The following is a 27,098-nucleotide window of genomic DNA, read 5'->3' on the forward strand; positions in this document are numbered from 1 at the left end:
TTTTAACAAATCAAAATATATTTTATATTTGAGGTTCTTCAAAGTAGCCAAAGCTGATGACAGCTTTGCACACTCTTGGCATTCTCTCAACCAGCTTCATGAGGTAGTCACCTGGAATGCATTTCAATTAACAGGTGTGCCTTGTTAAAAGTTAACTTGTGGAATTTCTTCCCTTCTTAATGCGTTTGAGCCAATCAGTTGTGTATGTTATTTCATAGTTTGATGTCTTCACTATATTTATACAATGTAGACAACAGTAAAAAATAAAGAAAAACCCTTGAATGAGTAGGTGTGTACAAACTTTTGACTGGTACTGTAAATGACATTCACTCCCTAAATGATATGTCATTTGCAAGTGGGAGCTCTTACAGTTTAAATTACTCTTCCTCGCCATCTTGTGGCTGCTCTTAGTGGTACAGTATATTGACTTTCCATTTCACCGGTAGTTCAAACACAATTTGACAATGACATTATTTTTTATTAATTAGCATAATTTCAATACTGTTTACTCATTCAATTATGCTGCAAAGCAATATGTAGGTGACTATGTTTTTACTATTCCATATATTATACAGTACATATGAAAATAATCAACTCCACATATTCATAAATATTTATATCCATTTTAGCTGCTCTTTAAAAATTTCACAGAGCGAAACCCACAAATGACATAAACACAGTTTTTTGGTCTTTACCTTATCTAGAAAAATGAATCATATTATTCGCTGAAGCCCAAACAGTGACAATAAAACCTCAAAAGTTTGGGCTTGAGATTTTAACAATAAAGATGTTTTAATTGAAACAGGTTGCATGATAAGCTTTCATACTTGATTTCTGATTTGATCTGTGGTCTTTGCGGATTTAAAGACTATCATTTTTTTTTTAAAGATGCATAAAACAATTTTGATGTCAGTGAAATTCACAAAAGGCTGCTGCATCTCCTCAGCACCATTGAATTACCTGTGTCCAACCAGGACAGAATAAATGACACTGCCATCAATCTGGAGACTGTCTCAACCCCTGCCTCTTACAAAAATGTTTTCAACCCCCATTAAAAGCACCATATTTTAAATGTAACATTTATTTAACTAGGCAAGTCAGTTAGGAAAAAAATTCTTATTTACAATGGACGGCCTACCCCGGCCAAACCTGGACGACGCTGGGCCAATTGTGCCCCGCTCTATGGGACTCCCAATCACGGCTGGATGTGATACAGCCTGAAATTGAACCAGAGACTGTAGTGACGCCTCTTGCACTGAGATGCAGTGCCTTAGACCGCTGCGCCACTCGGGAGCCCATCTTAAAAAGTCAATTATAAATTGTAAGTATTCATTTTTGTTTTTGTAAAATTACTCATTGCTAAACATTATAGCCCCTCATAGAAAAATGTGGTCTGCAACATCGTCATTGGAGCTGGGCCACATCAGCAGAACTGGAATAGAAAACAAATTAATATTAGTAAATGGATAGATTATTTATGTCTGTGGACCATTGTTATGCCTCAGAGACACCACTGTACGTGCTGGGCTCGTGTTATGTATTTTAATGGGCTTTATCTGAACTGGTGAGGGAAAAGTCTCACCTTCCAGCGGTTCCCGCACTCGTTACAGAGAACAAAAGTGGTCATAGGCTCGTCAGCGCTGCGGGTCTGCATCTACACACACACACACACACACACACACACACACACACACACACACACACACACACACACACACACACACACACACACACACACACACACACACACACACACACACACACACACACACACAGTTAATACGAAGGCAGCTTTCATTCAACAGCACAGGCTGTCTCCACTGTATCTCACTGTGTAAAATGTAACTGGAACTGGTAGAGCGTACAATATAAAACTGATATTGGGTCAGTGTGTAGAGCATATGTAGGTTTTCAGTGCAGTGAGCAGTGAGCCGTGTGTATCTGTTTAAGTAAAATATAGTATATACCTTGCAATAAGCAGAATATGGTGTGTATGCAGAGTATGGTATGTTTACCTGGTTGTAGGTGCAGTTCTTTTTGCTGCACTTGCTGCACTGAAACAGATCAGAAATGGTACCGCTGGTTTTGGACAGCTGGTGTTCCCTAATAGCCTCCTTAGTCAGATTGTTCCTCAGCTGCTTCAGCTCATCACTAGCCATCTCCTAGATAGATAGACGGATAGATAGACGAAATCTCTGAGGGAAATTTGTCTACTCAATGTTTTGGTAGGTGCTTGACTTCCTTGACTCTATTTAATACAACATTTTAGGAATATGTTAAAGGCAGGGGTGGGTCATGGGTTGATATGACAGAAGTTTACAGTACCTCAGCAGACATGATGGCGACACGTCTGAGCTCGATGCCTCCAGCCAGGACGTTCCTCCGCAGCCCAGGGTTTTTGGGGTCCTTCAGGTTGCTGATGCGGCTCCGCACCCTGTTTTTATACTTCATATCTGTGGCTCCCATCTCCTTGTAAATATGTGCAGCGGAGGATAGTTAAGGAAGCTTTCTTCACCACCTGGCTGAAATATCTAACGGTGACAATCAAAGATCAAACTTGTTATATTCAAAGCCAAGAGAGCAAATGGCAGCTCTGCAAACACACTGCAAACTGAAACCAACCCAAATTGGTAACATACTTCAGAACCACATGCAGATTTAAAAGGATATAATCTTCAATCTCTGCTGCCATTGAGTCACAGTTTGTCCCAAATTCTTTGAAGTTATCTGAGGAGAGAAAACTGAGGGTATTACGTTTACTCTTTTTCATCTACAAAATCTATCATTCTGTGTGTAACGTAACCACTATTAATTTAATGTTCATTTCCATACTGTACTGTGTGTGTGAATGAATGTGCGTTGAGTCACTTCATGTGGAGATTGATCTCTTGTTACTTGTATCTCTGTGAGTGTCTGTACTTGTACTCTGATCCATTCAGTTAGTCTTTTCCCCCACCATCTGTGCGTAGAGCAGCAGCCAGCATCTCGATGCACTTGTCCCTGATATTTTCTCCAGTGGCCAGGCAAGGGGACATGGGACTGGTGGGGGTGGTGGGGATCTTTGGCATATCTGGTTTCTTTCTCCTGGTCATCGTACACAAGCCAAACAGCATATACGTCAATCAAGAGTTTAAAATCTGATCCATATTGATTTCAGTTATACAGTAGATAGTATTTTCCAGTTAGAAAGGGTACCGTTCAATACTGTCCGTTGAGGACTTTCTCTGCAGAGGGCCAGGGTGAGAAGACTTGGAGCCATGAGATTCTTTCCTGAAACAAACACAGAGACAGAAAAAGCAATGGAATGAAGTAACATCCGTATCTTAATGCACTCCATTATGCAAAGTAACCAAAAAGGCCTTAACGCAGTAAAACAAATAAGAAGAGGAAATTAGCTTTTCTATCGGCATAAGAAAGGGGCCCTCTTACGTCTCACTAGAGAGCTTCTTAGCTGAGGGTGAGCTGCTAGTCTTGGAACCCATAGAGTCCCTCCTAAAGAGAGGTAGTAAATTATTGACAATTTGAAAGAGAGAAGGGGTTACTACCCACTGATTGATTCAATGTCATTTCAACAAATAAAATAAAAAAATCAAACTTTGTCAAAATGTGGAAAACGTACACGGAAATTGTCTTTTTTTAATCAACATTTTAACTAAAATGCAATGACATGGCTCGCTTGCAGTGGTGTAAAGTACTTAAAGGAAAACTACACCCCAAAATGTGTCTTTTGGTATTTGTTTCATTAGTCCATTGTTGATATAGTCCCAAAATATGTTGCATGTCAACAATCAAGTTTTCAAGATTACGTAACTTCCAAAATACAAAAATCTGGCCCATATGATCCATTTTGCATCATATGATGCTGTGTTTCGCATCATATGACACAAAATGCATCATAAAGGCCAGATTGCTCTATTCTGAAAGCAATCAAGTTACCTAACTTTCAAAATACAGAAATGCATACAGGACAAGATTACTGTATTTTGAAAGTTGCAAAACGGAGCATCATATGATTCAAAATCATCATATGGGCTAGATTTCTTAGTCCATTGTTGATATAGACCAACAATATTTTGTATGTCAGCAATCAAGTTCTCAGGATACATAACTTGAAAAATACAAAAATCTGGCCCGTTATGATGCAATATTTTTTGTATTTTGAGTTTTCCTTTAAGTAAATATACATAAGTCGTTTTTTGGGCGTATCTATACTTCACTATTTATACACTGAACAAAAATATAAATGCAACAACTTAAAATATTTTACTGAGTTACAGTTCATCTAAAGAAATCTGTCAATTGAAATTAATAAATTAGGCCCTAATCTATGGATTTCACATGACTGGAAATACAGATATGCATCTGTTGGTCACATAACTTGTAGGGGAGTGGATCATAAAACCATTCAGTATCTGGTGTGACAATAATTTGCTTCATGCAGCGGGACACATCTCCTTCGCATAGAGTTGATTGTGGGCTGTGGAATGTTGTCCCACTCCTCTTCAATGGCTGTGCGAAGTTGCTGGATATTAGCGGGAAATGGAACACGCTGTCATACATGTGGATACAGAGCATCCAAAACATGCTCAATGGGTGACATGTCTAGTGAGTATGAAGGCCAAGGAAGAACTGGGACATTTTCAGCTTGCAGGAATTGTGTAGAGATCCTTGCGACATGTGGTCGTGCATTATCATGCTGAAACATGAGGTGATGGCGGCAGATGAATGGCACGACAATGGGCCTCAGGATCTCATCACGGTATCTCTGTGCATTCAAATTGCCATCGATAAAATGCAATTGTGTTAGTTGTCCGTAGCTTATGCCTGCCCATACCATAACCCCACAGCCACCATGGGGCACTCTGTTCACAACGTTGACATCAGCAAACTGCTCGCCCACACAATGCCATCAGCCTGGTAACGTTGAAACCGGGATTCAGCTGTGAAGAGCAGACTTCTCAATGTGCCAGTGACCATCGAAGGTGAGCATTTGCCACTGAAGTCGGTTACGATGCCGAACTGCAGTCAGGTGAAGACCCTGGTGAGGACGACGAGCACGCAGATGAACTTCCCTGAGACGGTTTCTGACAGTTTGTGCAGTAATTCTTCAGTCGTGCAAACCCACAGTTTCATCAGCTGTCCGGGTGGCTGGTCTTAGACGATCCTGCAGGTGAAGAAGCCGGATGTAGAGGTCCTGGGCTCACATGGTGAGACTTGGTCTGCGGTTGTGAGGCCAGTTGGTTGTACTGCCAAATTATCTAAAACAACATTGGAGGTGGCTTATGGTAGAGAAATGAACATTCAATTATCTGGCAACAGCTCTGGTGGACATTCCTGCAGTCAGCATGCCAATTGCACGCTCCCTGAAAACTTTAGACATCTGTGGTATTGTGTTGTGTGACAAAACTGCACATTTTAGAGTGGCCTTCTATGTCCCCAGCACAAGGTGCACCTGTGTAATGCTGTTGAATCAGCTACTTGATATGCCACACGTCAGGAGGAAGGATTATCTTGGCAAAGGAGAAATGCTCACTAACAGGGATGTAAACAAATTTGTGCACACAATTTAAGGGAAATAAGCATTTTGTGTGTTCGGAAAAATTCTGGGATCTATTATTTCAGCTCATGAAACATGGGACCAACACTTTACATGTTGCGTTTATATTTTTGTTTGGTATATTTTTGGCAACTTTTAATCCACTACATCCCTAAAGAAACTAAGTACTTTTAACTCCCATACATTTTCCCTGGTAGCAAAAAAGCACTCGTTATATTTCGAATGCTCAGGCAGGACAGAATGATGGTCCAATTCCCGCGCATAGAATGCGTTGTCATCCCTACTGCCTCTGATCTGGCGGACTAACTAAACACAAATACTGTGTTTGTAAATTGTCTGAGTGTTTTGAAGTGTGCCCCCTGCTGTCCGTAAAAAAATAAATAATCTACTAGCATTTAGTTTTACTTAAGTATGACAATTGAGTACTTTTTCCACTCCTTTTCGCTTGTTATGCTGATTTCATATTGATGTCATGTTATTTGAAATTCAATCGAATATCAATTAAAACTAGATGCTGACGGATATACTTCGCCCACTGGATAGCTCATGGCAACATATTAATGTTAATGTTTTCTTGCAGTTAAATTGCAAAAAGACAGAGGTCTTCCTGATTGGCACTCGCATCATCAACTAAATCAGCAGCTACAGCCTCAATATTGATGGTGCCAAGGTCCTCCCCTCCAGTGAGGTCCGCAATCTGGGTGTGATATTTGACAGTCAGCTCTTGTTTGAGGCCCACATCAGAAAAATTTAACTTTGGTAACACTTATTTCTATGGAGCATTGCCAGGTTACGACCTATGTAACCTACGCTTTTACAGCCTCCAGCTGAGCAACTCATCCACACGTTTATCTTATCCCATCTGGACTATTGTTATACCGTGTTGGTTGACAAATCTGACAAGTGCCTAAGAAGGCTACAATATGTCCATAACTGTGCTGCATGTGTCCTCAACCACATTTCCCCCATGAGCACATCACTCCAGCTCTGTTCAACCTCCACTGGCTCCCCAAATGCTCACACATTGACTTTAAAATCATGGTTCACACCTACCAAGCTATCCACAACTCTGGACCCAAGTATCTGTCTGACTTCATCGTACACTCCCTTCGCTCCTACAGGTCCATCTCCCTTCAGCAGTCCCACAGCAGACAAAAAACTATGGGTGACAGGGCTTTCAGTTGTGCGGCTCCTAGGCTGTGGAACGCACTTAAAGTCACTGTCAGGGCTGAAGAGTCTCTGGCCTTGCTTAAGGCACAGCTAAATGACTGAGCTGTTCAGAAAAGCTTTCAATGACCGATGTTAATTCTGGACAACACCTGTAAATAGCATTGATTGTTGTCTGCTTTTATTATTATTATAAAAACAAAAAACAGTGCCTTGGGTGTGAGAAAAGAGCTTTACAAATTACAATATTTCTTGATTTAATTATTTTCCTTCAAAGGTCACTTCATACAGGTTTAAAAGTGAGGTCAATAAGTGTTTTTAGAGTGAAGTTTAGTACAGTCATGGCCAAAAGTTTTCAGAATGACAGAAATATTAATTTTCACAAAGTCTGCTGCCTCAGTTTGTATGATGGCAATTTGCATACACTCCAGAATGTTATGAAGAGTGATCAGATGAATTGGAATTAATTGCAAAGTCCCTCTTTGCCATGCAAACGAATTAAATCCCCCAAAAACATTTCCACTGCATTTTGGCCCTGCCACAAAAGGACCAGCTGACATCATGTCAGTGATTGTCTCGTTAACACAGGTGTGAGTGTTGACGAGGACAAGGCTGGAGATCACTCTGTCATGCTGATTGAGTTCGAATAACAGACTGGAAGCTTCAAAGGAGGGTGGTGCTTGGAGTCATTGTTCTTCCTCTGTCAAGCATGGTTACCTGCAAGGAAACACGTGCCGTCATCATTGCTATGCACAAAAAGGGCTTCACAGGCAAGGATATTGCTGCCAGTAAGATTGCACCTAAATCAACCACTTATCGGATCATCACGAACTTCAAGGAGAGCGGTTCAATTGTTGTGAAGAAGGCTTCGGCGAGCCCAAGAAAGTCCAGCAAGCGCCAGGACCATTTCCTAAAGTTGATTCAGCTGCGGGATCGGGGCACCATAAGTACAGAGCTTGCTCAGGAATGGCAGCAGGCAGGTGTGAGTGCATCTGCACGCACAGTGAGGCAAAGACTTTTGGAGGATGGTCTGGTGTCAAGAAGGGCTGCAAAGAAGCCACTTCTCTCCAGGAAAAACATCAGGGACAGACTTACCCTAAAAGGTACAGGGATTGGACTGCTGAGGACTGGGGTCAAGGCATTTTCTCTGATGAAGCCCCTTTCTGTTTGTTTGGGGCATCTGGAAAAAAGCTTGTCCGGAGAAGACAAGGTGAGCGCTACCATCAGTCCTGTGTCATGCCAACAGTAAAGCATTCTGAGACCATTCATGTTTGGGGTTGCTTCTCAGCCAAGGGAGTGGGCTCACTCACAATTTTGCCTAAGAACACAGCCATGAATAAAGAATGGTACCAACATATCCTCCGAGAGCAACTTCTCCCAACCATCCAAGAACAGTTTGGTGACGAACAAAAGTGATAACTAAGTGGCTCGGGGAACAAAACATCAATATTTTGGGTCCATGGCCAGGAAACTCCCCAGACCTTAATCCCATTGAGAACTTGTGGTCAATACTCAAGAGGCGGGTGGACAAACAAAAACCCACAAATTCTGACAAACTCCAAGCATTGATTATGCAAGAATGGGCTGCCATCAGTCAGGATGTGGCCCAGAAGTTAATTGACAGCATACCAGGGCGGATTGCAGAGGTCTTGAAAAAGAAGGGTCAACACTGCAAATATTGACTCTTTGCATCAACTTCATGTAATTGTAAATAATTGTCAATAAATGCCTTTGACACTTATGAAATGCTTATAATTATATTCCAGTATTCCATAGTAACAACTGACAAAAATATCTAAAGACACTGAAGCAGCAAACTTTGTGGAAATTAATATTTGTGTCATTCTCAAAACTTTTGGCCACGACTGTACATCCACCAATTATTGGGTACATAATATGATCCTGATTATGCAAACCTGTCTTTCTTGCCATCCAGACTTGGCCTTTTAGAACGTTTTGGTTTGAAATCTGACGAGTCCAGACTCTGCCTTTTAGCAGGTTTTGGTTTGGAATCTGACAAATCCTTTCTGAAACAGGAAACATTTGTATGTAAGATTTGCATGTATTGCAGCCATTGCTCATTGGCAAAAAGCACACAGCATTCAGGGAGCAGGCATGCTTGATCAAACAGCTTCACCAGCAGAGGGCAGACAACATGACAAGGTGGCAAAGCACAGATAAATATTCACATACAGTATTTCCCTATGAAGACCTCTGCTCCAATGAAAGGGTTAACACACAATTCTCTAATATCACCAAATATACAACCACAACTCATGTCAATGGGATTCAACTTAAACAAGCACATATGCCCACATGCAGTGTATAATTATGCATGCACCTGTGCACTATGGCTTGCCAACCTTTCTTCCTTGGCATCAATAGATGGTCTTTTGGGCACTTTGCTATCGGAGTATTTCCTGCAAAAGGAGAACGGTTAGCAGTGCTTTGCAACTGTTGTCATAATAATCTTCATCGAATTTAACAAAACTATATCATCATCATCCACATTTAGAGAATGTCTAGAAGTATTCAGACCCTTCAACTTTTTCCAAATGTTGTTTTGTTATGGATAAAATAAAACAATTTCCTCTGCCATCTACACAGAACACCCCATAATGGCAAAGTGAAAACAGGTTTTTAGAACTGTTTGCAAAACAAAAATTCCTTATTTACATAAGTATTCAGACCCTTTGCTATGAGACTCGAAATTGAGCTCAGGTGCATCCTGTTTCTATTGATCATCCTTGAGATGTTTCTACAACTTGGAGTCCACCTGTGGTAAATTCAAATGATTGGACATGATTTGGAAAGGCACACACCTGTCTATATAAGGTCCCACAGTGGACAGTGCATGTCAGAGCGAAAACCAAGCCATGAGGTCGAAGGAATTGTCCGTACAGCTCCGAGACAGGATTGTGTCGAGGCACAGATCTAGGGAAGGATACCAAAACATTCTGCAGCATTGAAGGTCCCCAAGAACACAGTGGCCTCCATCATTGCTAAATGGAAGAAGTTTGGAACCACCAAGACTACTCCTAGAGCTAGCCACCCGGCCAAACTGAGCAATCGGGAGAGAAGGGCCTTGGTCAAGGGAGGTGACCAAGAACCCAATGTTCACTCTGACAGAGCTCTAGAGTTCCTCTGTGGAGATGGGAGAACCTTCCAGAAAGACAACCATCTCTGCAGCAATCCACCATTAGGCTTTTATGGTAGAGTGGCGAGACGGAAGCCACTCCTCAGTAAAAAAAAGGCACATGACAGCCCGCTTGGAGTTTGCCAAAAGGCACCTAAAGATTCTCAGACCATAGGAAAACAAGATTCTCTGGTCTGATGAAACCAAAATTGAACTCTTTGGCCTGAATGCCAAGCGTCACGTCTGGAGGAAATATGGCACCATCCCTACGGTGAAGTATGGTAGTGGCAGCATCATTCTGTGGGGATGTTTTCAGCAGCAGGGACTGGGAGACTAGTCAAGACCTCAGACTGGGGTGAAGGTTCACCTTCCAACAGGACAACGACCCAAAGCACACAGCCAAGACAACACAGTAGTGGCTTCGAGACAAGTCTCTGAATGTCCTTGAGTGGCCCAACCAGAGCCCGGACTTGAACCCGATCAAACATCTCTGGAGACATGAAAATAGTTGTGCAGCGACGCTCCCCATCGAACCTGACAGAGTTTGAAAGGCTCTGCAGAGAAGACTTGGAGAAACTCCCCAAATACAGGTGTGCCAAGCTTGTAGCGTCATACCCAGGAAGACTCGAGGCTGTAATCACTGCCAAAGGTGCTTCAACAAAGTACTGAGTAAAGGTTCTGAACACTAATATTTTTTTGTTTTTATTCTTAATAAATTAGCAAGAATTTCTAAACTCGTTTTTGCTTAGTCATTATGGGGTAATGTGCTACCCAGAGATGAGAGAAATTAGAAAAAAAATCTATTGAATCAATTTTAAAATAAGGTTGTAACCTAACAAAATGTGGAAAAAGCCAAGGGGTCTGGATACTTTCCGAAGGCACTATATAACAGGAACTATTAAATGACTGTTGGATACTATATTTATCATGACATTAGGAACATGTACTGAAAAGACTAAACACAATTGAGCACACTCAACATGAATGAGGTAGTATGATTTACAGATCCCAGACCCATCCTTTTTCACATGGTCAGATGACATCACCTTCAGAGAAATGGGTTTGTAATCTGACAACTCCTCTCTGGGTAGCAAACAGCAAAGAATGTGATGTTTGAAACTTCACAAGGAAAAGCAACAAAAATGCGTTGTGTCGGAATGAATATAATCCATTTAGCATATCTGTCAATAGGAGCAGTTCAATAATGTCACAGAGAACAGACATTGCTGACACTCAAAAGTAACCACACGAAAATACAACCATGCAACATCACAGCAACCTTGACCTCTCCTCTTTGACTTCCACTGACAGGCGCTTCACAGGAGGGGGAGGGTGGAGATGGAGAGGAAGAGTTGCAATAGGAGCATTGGGGTCTGGAGTCTCTTTTCTAACCACAGAAATCCGCAGAGGCTCTTTTCTAAATGTAAAATATTATTATTTTCAATCATCACTACTATTCATCATTACTATCGATAGTATAGTAGCACACTCATGTTTCAAGTTTTATTAGTCGTATCAAGGGGATACACATGCACATCCACCATGCAACGAAACGCTTACTTGCAGGCAGTGGTGTAAAGTACTTAAGTAAAAATACTTTCAAGTACTACTTAAGTAGTTTTTTGCAGTATCTGTACTTTACTATTTACATTTTTGACAACTTTTTCCAAAAGAAAATTGCATTTTCTTTGACACCCAAAAGTACTCGTTACATTTCGAATGCTTATCAGGACAGGAAAATGGTCCAATTCACACACTTATCAAGAGAACATCCTTGGTCATCTCTACTGCCTTTGATCTGGCGGATTCACTAAATACAATAGCTTCACATGTCTGAGTGTTGGAGTGTGCCACTGGGTATCTGTACATTTTTTTTAAAGAAGAAAATGTGCCGTCTGGTTTGCTTAATACAAGAGAATTTGAAATAATGTATCATTCAACTTTTTGATTTTAAAACCTATTTTTACATTTAACCTAGGCAAACCAGTTAAGAACAAATTTGTATTTACCATGACGGCCTTCCGGGGAACAGCAGGTTAACTGCCTTGTTCAGGGAAAGAACGACAGATTTTTACCTTGTCAGCTCAGGGATTTGATCCAGCAACCTTTCGGTTACTGGCCCAATGCTCGAACCACTAGGCTACCTGCCAAGTAAATAAAATTAAGTATATTTTAGCAATTACATTTACTTTTGATACTTAAGTATATTTAAAACCAAATACTTCTAGACATTAACTCAAGTAGTATTTTACTGGATGACTTTCACTTGAGTCATTTTCTATTACGGTATCTTTACTTTTACACAAGTATGACAATTGCGTACTTTTGCCATCACTACTTGCAGGTTGTTCCTCGACAATGCAACAACTATAAGAAGTAATAAAAGATAAGAATACAAACAAACATAAAGTAAATGGCTCAGTAGAATAGAATACAAATGTTAGCATAAGTATAATACAGGAAGGACAATTTATACTGTAGTCCAATGTGTCTTGTGAAATAAATACAGTTTGACAGGAGAGAAGCTGACTCTGACTGCTCCTTGACCTCTGCTGCAGTGGGCATAGAAGGATGAGGATGAAGAGGAGGAAGTGGGGCATTAGGGTCAGGAGGAGCTTTTATCCTAAATGAAAAACCAACAGACTAAATCTATTGCAATTCTGAAAACTCTTTGCTATTTTCTGTGTATCGCTGACAGTTTATCATCAAAAAAGGAGGAACATGCTCATAGTTGCAATGATTTTGACTTTGCTGTGCTGTATGAAGTACAACCTATGGTAACAAAACAAACAGTAAAACAGTGATTTCAGGGCATATTTCACTGTGTCTGATAAAACAAAGGTAGGTGATGATCTTTCACAAACTATGGACCATAATAGACAACTCAGTCTATTCACAAACAGCATGCCCTCTGACCTCTCTTTCTTCGCCTTCACTGAGGGACATCTGGACGGAGGAGTGGGACGAGGATGAGAAGGAGACAGAGTGTCTGAAGAATTTCTCCTTAATGGAAATTGAAATATTCCAAATGAAATCTGAGTAAAACCATGCTTTCCAGAACTAATACAACTAGCACAAATCGAATGATTAAGGAAAGCATGCATTGACCATGATCACACCGTGCAGAAGTAGGGTGCTGGGTAAGTTACTCTTCAAGGTCACTACCCACTGGGCACAAACTGATTTAGTCGTAATCTTAAACTTTGATTCTTGGTTGAAATGGAGAAATTAATCCAACATATACATTATTCATTTGTAAACAAACTAGAATTAAAGCCAGACTAATAAGTCAGTGGCACAAAAGACACATGTTGATGTTCAAATGTTGATATTTGGCTGAGTTGACAATCAAAACACAATTCAGTATCACTTTTGCAATACAATAAATTGCATAATAACTTGTCGTCAAGTTAAGAAATTATGTTCGATTCACATCTCCAACTAAATAAAAAATAAAAAGTTAAAGAATAGGATTAGGCTAGTGGCTCAGCTGATGGCTCACACAGGTCCCGTGTGGCTCAGTTGGTAGAGCATGGTGTTTGCAACGCCAGGGTTGTGGGTTCGATTCCCACGGGGGACCAGTACGGAGAATTTTATTTTTAATGAAATGTATGCATTCATAAGAGGATAAGATAATAAGAGCATCTGCTAAATGTGAAAATGAAAAATGAAACTATCCAAGCATTATATATCTTTTAAATGTTGATATTTGATTGTGTTGACAAACAAACACAATTCAATATGACTTTTGTAATACAGTAAATGGCATAAAGTTAAGGCTATTTTACAAACTAAAGTAACAGTATTTATTCAACCTTTACTTTTTACTGCAGTGGGCTAAACAGGGTCACACACAGTGTTTCAAATCTACATTGAAACAAAAGTATACACCTCACACACATGGTTAAGGGCTTTAAAAAAAGAAGACATGTACCAGATCAGATATAGAGATGTATAAAATGTTTAGTTTGCATCCCAATATTACACTTTATATACATCACAGAATACTGAACTATAACAAACCTGTTTGACATAGAAACACCGGATACATTATGTTATTTGTTTATTAATTATGAAATTATGAATAATATTCCACCCATGTGGCCACTAGGTCATTTGACTGCAGGAAAGGGCTACAATGAGTAACACATCTACGGCCACATTGAGGTTAGCCTACTGTAACTATAAATGTCTTCTTATGTAATCATAGAAAGTGTGCATGTTCAAGATAGCGTGCAAAGGTTGCCGTTCTGTGGAGATCTTCACAATTGCTATAATAATCTGTGCAGAATATCTACTGCATTGAACACTTGCACAATGTACTTTTAATGTAATCTTAACTGCAATCCAGGTAACTTGGTAGTGCAATTAGATGAAGCACAGTGATAAAACATTACGTTTAGGTATAAATACTAAATATCTGACATTGTATTCCCCTTTTCAATTTTGTTGTTCTTTTAAAATGGTTGAAAGTACACTGATAACACATTTAGATGAGAACTAAACCAATAATCTGACATTGTTTTCCCATTGGAATTTAGATATCTTCTCTAGGGTAGGTGGGACGAAATCGTCCCACCTACGTAACAGCCAGTGGAATCCTGTAGCGCGTTATTCAAATACCTTAGAAATGCTATTACTTCAATTTCTCAAACATATGACTATTTTACACCATTTTAAAGACAAGACTCTCGTTAATCTAACCACACTGTCCGATTTCAAAAAGGCTTTACAACGAAAGCAAAACATTAGATTATGTCAGCAGAGTACCCAGCCAGAAATAATCAGACACCCATTTTTCAAACTAGCATATAATGTCACATAAACCCAAACCACAGCTAAATGCAGCACTAACCTTTGATGATCTTCATCAGATGACAATCCTAGGACATTATGTTATACAATACATGCATGTTTTGTTCAATCAAGTTCATATTTATATCAAAAAACAGCTTTTTACATTAGCATGTGACGTTCAGAACTAGCATATCCCCCGCAAACTTCTGGTGAATTTACTAAATTACTCATGATAAACGTTCACAAAAAACATAACAATTATTTTAAGAATTATAGATACAGAACTCCTCTATGCACTTGCTATGTCCGATTTTAAAATAGCTTTTCGGTGAAAGCACATTTTGCAATATTCTGAGTAGATAGCCCGGCATCACAGGGCTAGCTATTTTGACACCCAGCAAGTTTAGCCCTCACCAAAGTCAGATTTACTATAAGAAAAATGTTATTACCTTTGCTGTTCTTCGTCAGAATGCACTCCCAGGACTTCTACTTCAATAACAAATGTTGGTTTGGTTCAAAATAATCCATAGTTATGTTCAAATATACTCTGTTTTGTTCGTGCGTTCAAGACACTATCCGAAGTGTAAAGAAGGGTGACGCGCCCGACACGTTTCGTGACAAAAAAATTCTAAATATTCCATTACCGTACTTCGAAGCATGTCAACCGCTGTTTAAAATCAATTTTTATGCCATTTTTCTCGTAAAAAAGCGATAATATTCCGACCGGGAAACCGTGTTTTAGTTCAAAGAGAGAGAAAATAAAAACATAGGGTCGCCTCGTGCACGCGCCTCAGTCTCATTGTCCTCTGATAGACCACTTACCAAAGGCGCTAATGTTTTTCCGCCAGGGGCTGCAAAGACATCATTCAGCTTTTTCCCGGGTTCTGAGAGCCTATGGGAGCCGTAGGAAGTGTCACGTTACAGCAAAGATCCTACATTTTCAATAAAGAGAGTCAAGAAGCCCAAGGAATGGTCAGAGAGGGCACTTCCTGTACAGAATCTTCTCAGGTTTTTGCCTGCCATATGAGTTCTGTTATACTCACAGACACCATTCAAACAGTTTTAGAAACTTTAGGGTGTTTTCTACCCAAAGCCAATAATTATATGCATATTCTAGTTTCTGGGCAGTAGTAATAACGAGAATAAATCGGGTACATTTTTTATCCGTCCGTGAAAATACTGCCCCCTAGCCCTAACAGGATATGCTTTTAGATAATGCATTTGTAATTCAACAAACTTCTGGCTGACTTTTTGAGTGGGTGAATAAAGGTTGAAATCTCATTGATCAACGTCTCAACGAAATATTACCCACATTTCTACATTGAAATGACATGTTGTGCCCAGTGGTATGCTGTATGAACAAGTCAGTGAAATAACAAGGTTAGTGTGCAATCCATCTCAAGGGCTTCCAATATAAACATCTCAAACTGTAGCATTTTATCTGCACAAACCACTCATTCAGTAATGTACCATAGCATCTGAAAGTAATAGTGTTCTCAGAAAAGTTCCATGCGTTGACACTAGAGTATCTATCCATCCTGACCTCTCTCTCTCTTTCTTCACCTCTTTCTTCACCCCCTCAGACATACGTCTGACAGGGGGAGGAAGACGGGGTGGTCGGGAGGGCCGTGGAGGAGAGTAACAAGAGGGGTAAAGATCATCCAAGACGCTTCTCCTGAAAACACAACACATCCCTGAGGCCCAGCACTTGTCCTCTCTAGACTGTATGGAATCAACTTTACAGAGGCACCTCTCACTTCTCAAACTCTTGTCTGTGGTTTTCAACAGGTCTCTCTTGTAAGGGTTCGTACAATGGTATCTCCTTTCTGCGTTCCTCTATGTGTCTTTCATTTCTCGTTTCATCTGCAAAACTCGCCCTTCTGGGTTTGTCTGTGTGTCTCTCATTTTTGGGTTCTTCTAAATGACTTTCTTTCTTGGGTTCTTCAAAATGTCTTTCTTTCTTGGGTCTTTCATTTTTTGTGTCATGTACATGTCTTTCTTTTCTGGATTCTTCGAAGTGTCTCTCCTTTTTGGGTTCTTCTAAGTGTTGTTCTTTTTTGGAGTGTTCTACAGGTCTTTCTTTTCTGGCATCTTCTATATGTTTTCCATTTTTGGATTGTTCTGCATGCCGTTTGTTTTTGAATGCCTCTTTATATCGCACTTTTTTAAGGTCAACAGCTCTCTCGTCTTTTTTGTGTTCAACATTGTGCTTCTCTTTTCGCTGTTTGTCAGAGAATTCTTCCTTTTCAGATTCAAAATCAGTATCTGATTCAGATTCAGTATCTGAATCAGAAATATCCAGCCTCTTGTGACTATAGCAAAAAACACAACCACACCAGTATCTTCCCCTTTTCTATGTTTACATGGTTTGAGTGTGTGAGTATGCACCTACCTGGTGTCTTTCTCTAAAGGGGACCTGACTGGGGACCCTGTGGATTTGTTGGAGTCAACCCCATTCTTCATCTCATTGGGCCTCTCAGTACTCTGAGTACGTGCAGCATCTAGGGGGCAAAGAGGGTAAAATGTTGTCTCTACGTACTGTGTAAACTGTAAAACGCAACTCCAGACAGCTCCACATTCTAAAAGACAGTCTCCTACAATCCTACCCAGCAGTCTCTTCCAGTCCTTGATGAGGATCTTGGCCAGGGAAACGACCACGTCATCTGTGCAGTGCTTCCTGATTCCATTCACAGACATGCCAATCCTCGTTTCCTATTCAGCGGAGAGAATGTTTTGTTGCATGTGATCCTTGAAATAATGAGTTTACACTTTTATAATGACTTCACACTTGGAGTAGGCATAACTATATAATCCATTTCCTGTTTGTGGGGAAATTGACTGCACTGTATTCCCCATGCATTTGCTAATATTTAATGTTGAATGTAAAGTAGCCTAAAATATGAAACTTCTGTACACCTAAATAATACATAACAGGTGAGTGGGATTTTCCTGTTGAAGGTTCTCTACCTGCAAAAGTTTCAGCGTCATGTTGAAGCTCTTCAGTTCATTCAGCAGGTCCAGGGCACCCTCCTATGTACACAAACATGGAGATGATGGTATTGGAAGTTGTAGCCAACAGGGAGAGCAGCAGAATTATTTATTTTCATTACATATGTAGTACCAGGGGTGCAACTATCACTGGGGACGGGCGGCTACACTACACCTCATGACCCCCCCCCCCCTCCATTCTGAAAATGCATTTTTGTCACCCCCCCAGTTTTATCATTGCATTGTGATAAAAAAGAAAAAAAGAGGCATCGGTGTGCTTTAGGACCATGCGGACGACTCAGAGTGGTTGGATTGGCTGTTTGGTGGTTTCAACCGGCTGGATTTAGGACCGTCCGGAGACGACAGAACATGCGAACAGAGGCAGCTGTTATATGTGTGTGTTGTGCTTTTTTCTAAGTTGTAAAAGCAAGTAGGGCAGAAACTGGTTACTCTTTATTTGACTGGTGTAGCTGGCAAGGTAACTGCTGTTTGACTTAACAGAGAGAAAAAAATTATATTCCCAGAGCTGAGCTAGTAGTGTAACTGACATGTAACGTTAGCTAATGTTTCATCCCCTCTCAACTGAAGTTCTGTCCGAAGTGAATGAACTAACTTAGATAGCTATCTAGCTAGCTAGTAGCTACCACAGCCAGTTCCGCCTAGCTATCTGTCAGGTAGCAGTATCTAAAAGCTGTTGTGTGTATGGAAATGTTTTGTAGCGTTTGTTTTGTCTCGTTTCAACAGAAGTAAATTAACTTGGCTCGTTTTCGCCAGTTGATGTAACCATTAGATCTAGCCAAAAGTTGGCTAACGTTAGATATTATTTTTTCCCCAACAGTCAGTATACAGTAGCAATGAAACGTTATTGATCTGTCAGTTTCCCTAGGTAATTCCCTACTTTTCCCACTGACAGTAATAAACAGCTCTAGAGGCTTCACTGTCATGGTGCACAGTCAATAGACAACACTATTCTCATCATGTCTTAGCAGGATCAGATGGTGACAGGGGTCCCAGCAGGGTCAGACATCCAGGGAAGACCAGTCTACAGAGCTCAGGTGAATTTTGCAGTATATTATAACAATCAGATACAAAGTTCCATCTTGAGTTCATGGGTAGTCTACAGTCTGGGATCTGGGAATAATTGTAATTTAAATTATTGAATCTATTCTTGGATAATATAATGTATAAATGTACACCAAGGTAATCAAATGGTGACAGGGGTCTCAGCACAGTCAGACAACCAGGGAAGACCAGCCTGTGATGGCGCTGAAGTGAACTTTTGCAGATGAAAAAAATATATAATAATTACAAAAGGTATAAGAACAAATTAACATACTTCGGACATCCCCAAAATATATATTTTACTAAGAAATTCCAAGAATCCTTAAATAATATAAAGTCAACTTGGAAAATCATCAATCAACTGTTGAATAAGAAAAAGTAATCTACAACTATCCCATCTCAATTTATTGTTGGAGGTAAGACCTATAGTGATCCTGATTTAATGTGAATTGAAAAACCTTTTTGTGCATGTTTGTTCCTTTCTGTCAAAGAAAATAGAGAAAACTGATGGAAATCCCTTGGATTACATGAAGGGACATTTCCCTTCTCTGTTTTAGTTTGATCCTAGAGAAATTGGTGTATAAGAGAATGTTGTAACATTTAAATCAAAACTGTATTCTATATGAGCACCAATATGGTTTTCGTAAAAAAAAAATTCTCCACAGATATGGCTCTTTTGAAACTTGTGGACAAAATCTTTACCACCCTGAACAATAACGAATACACTCTTGGCATCTTTTTTGATTTTTTCCAAAGCGTTTGACATGGTTGATCATGAAATATTACCTTCTAAATTGCAATATTATGGTTTTCATGATTATGCATATAATTGGTTATACAGTTATGTTTATGATAGAGAACAATTTGATTATGCTAGCTGCTGTGAATCAACCAGGGTCAAGACATCCTGCCATAGGGTTCGATAAATGGACCTTTGTTATTGCTAATCTATATCAAATCAAATTTTCTTGGTCACATACATGTGTTTAGCAGATGTTATTGCAGGTGTATTGAAATGCTTGTGATTCTAGCTCCGACAGTGCAGTAATATCTAACAAGTGATATTTAACAAATTACACAATATATACCCAAAACACAAATCTAAGTAGGAATGAATTAAGACTATATACATATGGACGAGCGACTAAGATAACGTAGAATAGTATAGAATACAGTATATACATATGTGATGAGTAATGCAAAATATGTAAACATTATTAAGTGACTAAGATACCGTAGATTAGTATAGAATACATTGTGTACATATGAGATGAGTAATGCCAGATATGTAAACATTATTAAAGTGACTAGTGTTCCATTCCTTAAAGTGGCCAGTGATTTCTAGTCTATGACTATAGGCAGCAGCCTCCAACGTGCTAGTGATGGCTGTTTAACAGTCTGATGGCCTTGAGATAGAAGCTGTTTTTCAGTCTCTCGGTCTCAGCTTTGATGCACCTGTACTGACCTCACCTTCTGGATGATAGCAGGGTGAACAGGCAGTGGCTCGGGTGGTTGATGTACTTGATGATCTTTTTGGCGTACCTATGGCATCGGGTGTTGTAGGTGTCCAGGAGGGCAGGAAGTTTGCCCCCGGTGATGCGTTGAGCAGACCGCACCACCCTCTGTAGAGCCTTGCGGTTGCGGGCGGTGCAGTTGCCATACCAGGCGGTGATACAGCCCGACAGGATGCTTTCAATTGTGCAGCTGTAGAAGTTTGTGAGGGTTTTAGGTGACAAGCCAAATTTCTTTAGCCTCCTGAGGTTGAAGAGGCTCTGTTGCGCCTTCATCGCCACACGGTCTATGTGGGTGGTCCATTTCAGTATGTCAGTGATGTGTATGCCAAGGAACTTGAAGCTTTCCACCTTCTCCACTGCGGTACTGTCGATGTAGATGGGGGTGTGCACCCTCTGCTATCTCCACGATCATCTCCTTTGTTTTGTTGACATTGAGTGAGAGGTTGTTTTCCAGGCACCACACTCCCAGAGCCCACCCCTCCTCCCTGTAGTCTGTCTCATCATCGTTGGTAATCAAGCCTACTACTGTTGTGTCGTCTACAAACTTGATGTTTGAGTTGGAGGCGTGCTTGGCCACACAGTCATGGGCGAACAGGGAGTACAGGAGAGGGTGAGAACGCACCCATGTGGGGCCCCAGTGTTGAGGATCAGCGGAGTGAAGGTGATGTTTACTACCTTCCCCACCTGGGGGCGACCCGTCAGGAAGTCCAGGACCCAGTTGCACAGGGCGGGGTTCACACCCAGGGTCTCGAGCTTAATGATGAGCTTGGAGGGTACTATGGTGTTGAATGCTGAGCTAGTGTCAATAAACAGCATTCTTACATAGGTATTCCTCTTGTCCAGATGGGGTAGGGCAGTGTGCAGTGATGGCGATTGCATCGTCTGTGGATCTATTAGGGCGGTAAGCAAATTGAAGTGGGTCTAGGTTGGCAGGTAAGGTAGAGATGACATGATCCTTGACTAGTCTCTCAAAGCACTTCATGATGACAGAGGTGAGTGCTATGGGGCAATAGTCATTAAATTCAGTTACCTTTGCATTCTTGTGTACAGGAACAATGGTGGCCATCCTGAAGCATGTGGGGACAGTAGACTGGGATAGGGAGAGATTGAATATGCCCGTAAACACACCAGCCAGCTGGTCTGCGCATGCTCTGAGGACCTGGCTAGGGATGCCGCCCTTGCGAGGGTTAACAAGTTTAAATGTTTTACTCACATTGGCCACGGAGAAGGAGAACCCACAGTCCTTGGTAGCAGGCCGCATCGGTGGCACTGTGTTATCCTCAAAGCGTGCAAAGAACGTGTTTAGCCTGTCCAGAAACAAGACGTTGGTCTCGGCAACGTGGCTGGTTTTCCTTTTGTAGTCCGTAATTGTCTGAATTGTTGAATTGCAACTCTCCTTTATCTCTATACTGACGTTTAGCTTGCTTGATTGCCTTGCGGAGTGAATAACTACACTGTTTATATTCTGCCATATTCCCAGTCACTTTTCCATGGTTAAATAGGTGGTTTGCACTTTCAGTTTTGCGTGAATGCTACCATCTATACACGGTTTCTGGTTAGGGTAGGTTTTAATAATCATAGTGGGTACTACAGTGGTTCCTCCTTTAAAAGTTGCGTCATACTGCGGCACACCTTGCGGCCCTTAAAGGACCACTTTGAGCCATGAGAGATTGACATGCATATTATTAATGTTCTCCGTGTACCTTTAAGGACCAACCGCGCTGCCCTGTTCTGAGCCAACAGTAATTTTCCTAAATCCCTCTTTGTGGCACCTAACCACATGACTGAACAATAATCCAGATGCGACAAAACTAAGGCCTGTAGGACCTGCCTTGTTGATAGTGTTGTTAAGAAGGCAGAGCAGTGCATTATTATGGACAGACTTCTACCCATCTTAGCTAATGTTGTATCAACATGTTTTGACCATGACAGTCACCTTAATTTGCTCAATTTCCACATTATTTATTACAAGATTTAGTTGAGGTTTAGGGTTTAGTGAATGATTTGTCCCAAATACAATGCTTTTAGTTTTAGAAATATTTAGGACTAACTTATTCCTTGCCACCCAACTAACTGCAGCTCTTTATTAAGTGTTGCAGTCATTTCACTCGCTATAGTAGCTGACATGTATAGTTGTTGAGTCATCCGCATACATAGACACACTGGCTTTACTCAAAGCCAGTGGCATGTCATTAGTAAAGATTGAAAAAAGAAAGGGGCCTAGACAGCTGCCCTGGGGAATTCCTGATTCTACCAGGATTATGTTGCAGGCTTTCATTAAAGAACACCCTCTGTGTTCTGTTAGACAGGTTACCATAACATATACGTTTTTCCAGCAGCAGACTATGATCGATAATGTCAAAAGCCGCACTGAAGTCTAACAAAATAGCCCCCACAATATTTGCATTATAATTCCTCTCATCATCAGTAATTTGTGTAAGTGCTGTGCTTGTTGAATTTCCTTCCCTCTAAGCGTGCTGAAAGTCTGTTGTCAATTTGTTTACTGTAAAATAGCATTGTATCTGGCAAACACAATTTTTTCCAAAAGTTTACTATGGGTTGGTGAAAGGCTGATTGGTTGGCTACTTCTGACAGTAAAAGGTGGCTTTTCTATTCTTGGGCATAATGACTTTTGCTTCCCTCCAGACCTGTGGGTACACACTTTCCAATAGGCTTAGATTGAAGATAGGGCAAATAGGAGTAGCAATATCGTCCACTATTATCCTCAGTAATTTTCCATCCAAGTTGATAGAAAACAATAATTCTTCTACCTCTTCCACACTCACTTTACAGAATTCAAAATTACAATGCTTGTCTTTTATAATTTGGTCAGATATACTTGGATGTGTAGTGTCTGCGTTTGTTCCTGGCATGTCATGCCTAAATTTGCTAATCTTGCCAATGTATTTTGCAATATCAGTTGGTTTTGTGATTAATGAGCCATCTGATTCAATTAATGACGGAGCGGAGTTTACCTTTTTCCCAAAATGTTATTTAAGGTACTCCAAAGATTTTTACTATCATTCTTATATAATTTCTCTTTGTTTCATAGTATAGTTTCTTCTTTCTTTTCAGTTTAATCACATGATTTCTCAATTTGCAGTACGTTTGCCAATCGTTGGTGCAGCCAAATTTATTTGCCATACCTTTTCCCTCATCCCTCTCAACCATACAATTTTTTAATTCCTCATTAATCCAAGGGGATTTAACAGTTTTTACAGTCATTTTTTTTAATTAATGGTTGTTCCTCATTACACACCACAGACCAGCAAATATTTTTTACATCATCAACATATGAATCACTACTAAACTTATTGTATGACCTCTTATACACTATATTAGGCCCAGCCTTTGGAATTTTGTTTTTCCTAGATATGGCTATTATATTGTGATCACTACATCCTATGGATTTGGATACTGCTTTAAAGCAAATATCTGCAGCGTTAGTAAAAATCTGATCAATACATGTTGATGATTTAATTCCTGTGCTGTTTGTAACTACCCTAAGTAGGTTGACTGACAACCTGATCCAGGTTGCAGGCACTGGTTACAGTTTGATGTTTTTCCTGAGTGGGCAGCTAGATGATAGCCAGGCAATATTTAAATCACCCAGAAAATATACTTCTCTGTTGATATCACATACATTATCAAGCATTTCACACATATTATCCAGATACTGACTGTTTGCACTTGGTGGTCTATAGCAGCTTCCCACAAAAATGGGCTTTAGGTGAAGCAGATGAACTGGTAGCCATATTACTTCAACAGTATTTAACATTAGATCATCTCTAAGCTTTACAGGAATGTGGTTCTGAATATAGACCGCAACCCATTTAGGCAATCCCTAGCTGCTGGGCTGCTCAGTCCTGGTCCTGGAGTCTGCCGTACTGTTGGTTGTCACAATGGCCTTGGCCTAACACACCTGAAACCAATAATGAATGTTTCACTAAGATCCTAAAGCGGAGTGGGGTGTGTCGGGATGGGGCGCTGCTGGGCCGTGAACCCCTAGGGGCAGGAGCGGGCGATCCAGCTATATTGTGTGCAAGTAAAAAGAGCTCTACAGTACTATTAGGCCTATGATATGAATTATAGTGCCCTCTGTAATTATTGGGACAGTGAACAATTTTTTATTCTTTTGGCTCTATACTCCAAAAGTTTAGATTTGAAATCAAACAATGACTATGACGTTAAAGTGCAGACTGACAACTTCCATTTGAGGGTATTTTCATCCATATCGGGGGACCGTTTAGAAATTACAGCACTTTTTGTACATAGTCCCACCCATTTTGGGGGAGAAAAAGTATTGGGACAAATCCACTTATATGTGTATTAAAGTAGTAAAAAGTGAAGTATTTGGTCCCACATTCATAGCACGCAATGACTACATCAAGCTTGTGACTCCACACATTTGTTGGATGCATTTGCTGTTTGTTTTGGTTGTGTTTCAGATCATTTTGTTCCCAACAGAAATGAATGGTAAATAATATATTGTGTCATTTGAGTCATTTTTATTGCAAATAAGAATATAATATGTTTCTAAACACTTGAATGTGGATTCTACCATGAATGTGGATGCTACCATGATTATGGATAATCCTGAATGAATCGTTAATAATGATGCGTGACAAAGTTATAGATGCACAAATATCATACCCCCAAGACATCCTAACCTCACCATTTTGGGGAGGTATGATATTTGTGCATCTATAACTTTCTCACTCATCATTATTCACTATTCATTCAGGATTATCCATAATCATGGTAGCATCCACATTCATGTAGAAGTGTTTAAAAATATATTATATTCTTACAATCAAAGTGACCGCAAAATGGTAATATTATATTGTGTAGAAATGCAGAAAATGAGCTCTAGATGCCCCCAAAAAATCAGAGGAAGGACCCGCAGACAGGTTAGGTCCCCCAACTTCTAAAACCAAAGTTGCACCCCTGTGTAGTACCCTGTGTTGACTTGGAAGAGCAGGGTGACATGGGAGCATAGTATTATTGAATTAATGCTGCAGGCAGGGTTTGTACTGTAATTAGTAGGCCTACTGTAGCAGCTGCACATGTTTCAACAGTCTGTTTTTAAGTGATCACACTTAACATTACAATTGACGTGTAATCAATGGTATTAATCAAAATTACAATCAATAACAAACTGTAATATTATAATAAATATCTACAAATCTTGTAATAGTAATGTAGCCTAATAGTCAAAATAGTTGTGTTTATGTAGTCTACAGCATAAGGAAATTCATTAACTGTATCAGTGAACGACTTGCATTTTACAATCCACCAAAACGGCACTGAACAATTGGCCCATACTAACAAAAAACAGCCCCATAGCACGCCACTGTTACGACCTTGCGTTGTTTACTTTCGGTTCCATTCACGGAGTTGTTGTAGAATACCAGCATGCTTTAAGTCTCTCACTTTTGCATTAGTAGTTTCATTCAGTGCGTGTGTGTATATCGCACGGTCTTGCTTAATAGGCAAAAGCTGGACAATTCTGTGCCAAACACCTGTTCAGCATTTGCCACTTGAACAACTGTTCCTCTCGGGACAGTGCACAACTTTTTAAAGCACAACCTTGAAATGTAAAACTTTGTATTAATGTAGATAACTATACAATGGAATACGTCATTGCAAATTCTAAATAAAGCATGTATCTACACATGATTTCATACATTTGACTGCACGAGGTGACAGAAAAACATGCGACATAAAGCAAGGTGTCAAAATACACTCTCACCGTGTTATTTCTAGACACCATCTTGTCCAGCTTTTTTGCAATCCGAATTAACTCCTCTTCTCGCTTCATAGTTTATGACATGGGTTAAACGTACAATAATATATGTTATAATATATGTTATGTAAAATGCTATTTAATAAAAAAATGTAAATGTTTATCCTACGTAGACTTTACGTTATGGCGCGGTCCATTCCATTCGGCGAAGGGGCGTGTCTTTAAGTTACAGGCAGAAGGACGGATCGTCTGACCATCAGGTCAAAATGCCCATGACACATGGCAACAACTAAATCTAGACGTTGCTATGGGTCTGACACAAATATCGTCTTTATATGAAAAATATTGAATAACTTCAAAACTTACTTTAATACAGTGGGGCTATGCAAAACATTTCAGAGGACTTTGGAGAGAACCCCAATGCCAATGAGCCTTGCCTCAATAGAGCTTGCCAGTTTGTAGTCCTAAAAACCGGAAATTAGTTACTCTGGTTCGTTCAGCAATTCTTATAGGGGAAATTAATGGAGTTTTGGGAAAAGAATGGAGTTTTGGGATAAACGACATAAATAATGTTTGAGGTTAACACATCTTATATGTTTTGTTCTATGGGATAAAGCACAAAAAGGCTTCATAATTCATAAAGGTCATGATATTATGTCCTTGTTTTTATTACATACATGCTTCAAAATTCACAAGTGACGTTCGCTGATGACATTATCTCAGAACAAAACCTATATGACATATGACAAACACATATCTCTTAAGCCTGTGTTAATCGCAGACCTTTTTTTGGCATTTATCCCAAAACAAACATTCATTTTCCCATTACTTTTGCTCTCTATAGTTGTGTATCCAACCACACACTTTAGTTTCAAGATATAATGAGTGATTGTTATATGATATACCTTAGTAGTAAACCATGTAGCCTAAAACAAGGTCAGAAGTTAATGTTTGATTAATACAGTGAAATATGGCCAATCATTTATATATGCACTAGATGACAAAACAGGGGGCGCTCCATCTTGGCAATATTTTGGAAGCTTTATAAATGCATTTATTAATGTCTACATTTGTCTTCACCACATTTATTCTATTAAACACCTTAATGCATTATTTTTAATTATATTATGT

At 39.9% G+C, this 27,098-nt stretch overlaps 1 protein-coding gene across 4 annotated transcripts; it reads right to left on the bottom strand.

Moving 5' to 3' along the window:
• Positions 1–457: 457 nt before the first annotated feature.
• LOC115177462 (transcription elongation factor A protein 3) lies at positions 458–26,194 on the bottom strand. 4 transcript variants are annotated; one of them, XM_029738260.1, is made up of 15 exons: positions 25,974–26,194; positions 17,625–17,687; positions 17,264–17,369; positions 17,050–17,158; positions 16,201–16,332; positions 12,777–12,863; positions 9,088–9,144; positions 8,641–8,751; positions 3,196–3,270; positions 2,957–3,084; positions 2,671–2,727; positions 2,326–2,480; positions 2,016–2,162; positions 1,583–1,654; positions 458–1,432 (listed from the first exon to the last, which is right to left on the bottom strand). In XM_029738260.1, exons 1-15 carry the CDS (start codon positions 26,040–26,042, stop codon positions 1,424–1,426), a joined length of 1,377 nt encoding a protein of 458 aa, XP_029594120.1. In that variant the 5' UTR covers positions 26,043–26,194; the 3' UTR covers positions 458–1,423. The 4 variants fall into 4 exon arrangements, with proteins under 4 accessions (XP_029594120.1, XP_029594121.1, XP_029594122.1 ...); XM_029738261.1 differs by lacking the exon at positions 16,201–16,332; XM_029738262.1 differs by lacking the exons at positions 12,777–12,863; positions 16,201–16,332.
• Between the last annotated feature and the right edge of the window lie 904 nt (positions 26,195–27,098).

This window comes from Salmo trutta, chromosome 37 (genome assembly GCF_901001165.1).
Source record: "Salmo trutta chromosome 37, fSalTru1.1, whole genome shotgun sequence".
NCBI classification, from domain to species: Eukaryota; Metazoa; Chordata; class Actinopteri; order Salmoniformes; family Salmonidae; genus Salmo; species Salmo trutta.

Coding starts and splice junctions, on each gene's coding strand:
- LOC115177462 (XM_029738260.1), bottom strand. CDS start 26,042: ATGAAGCGAGAAGAGGAGTTAATTCGGATTGCAAAAAAGCTGGACAAG. Junction 17,688..25,973: donor TGGTGTCTAGAAATAACACG/GTGAGAGTGTAT, acceptor TTGTGTACATAG/GAGGGTGCCCTGGACCTGCT. Junction 9,145..12,776: donor GTGAAGGCGAAGAAAGAGAG/GTCAGAGGGCAT, acceptor CTCCTTTTGCAG/GAAATACTCCGATAGCAAAG.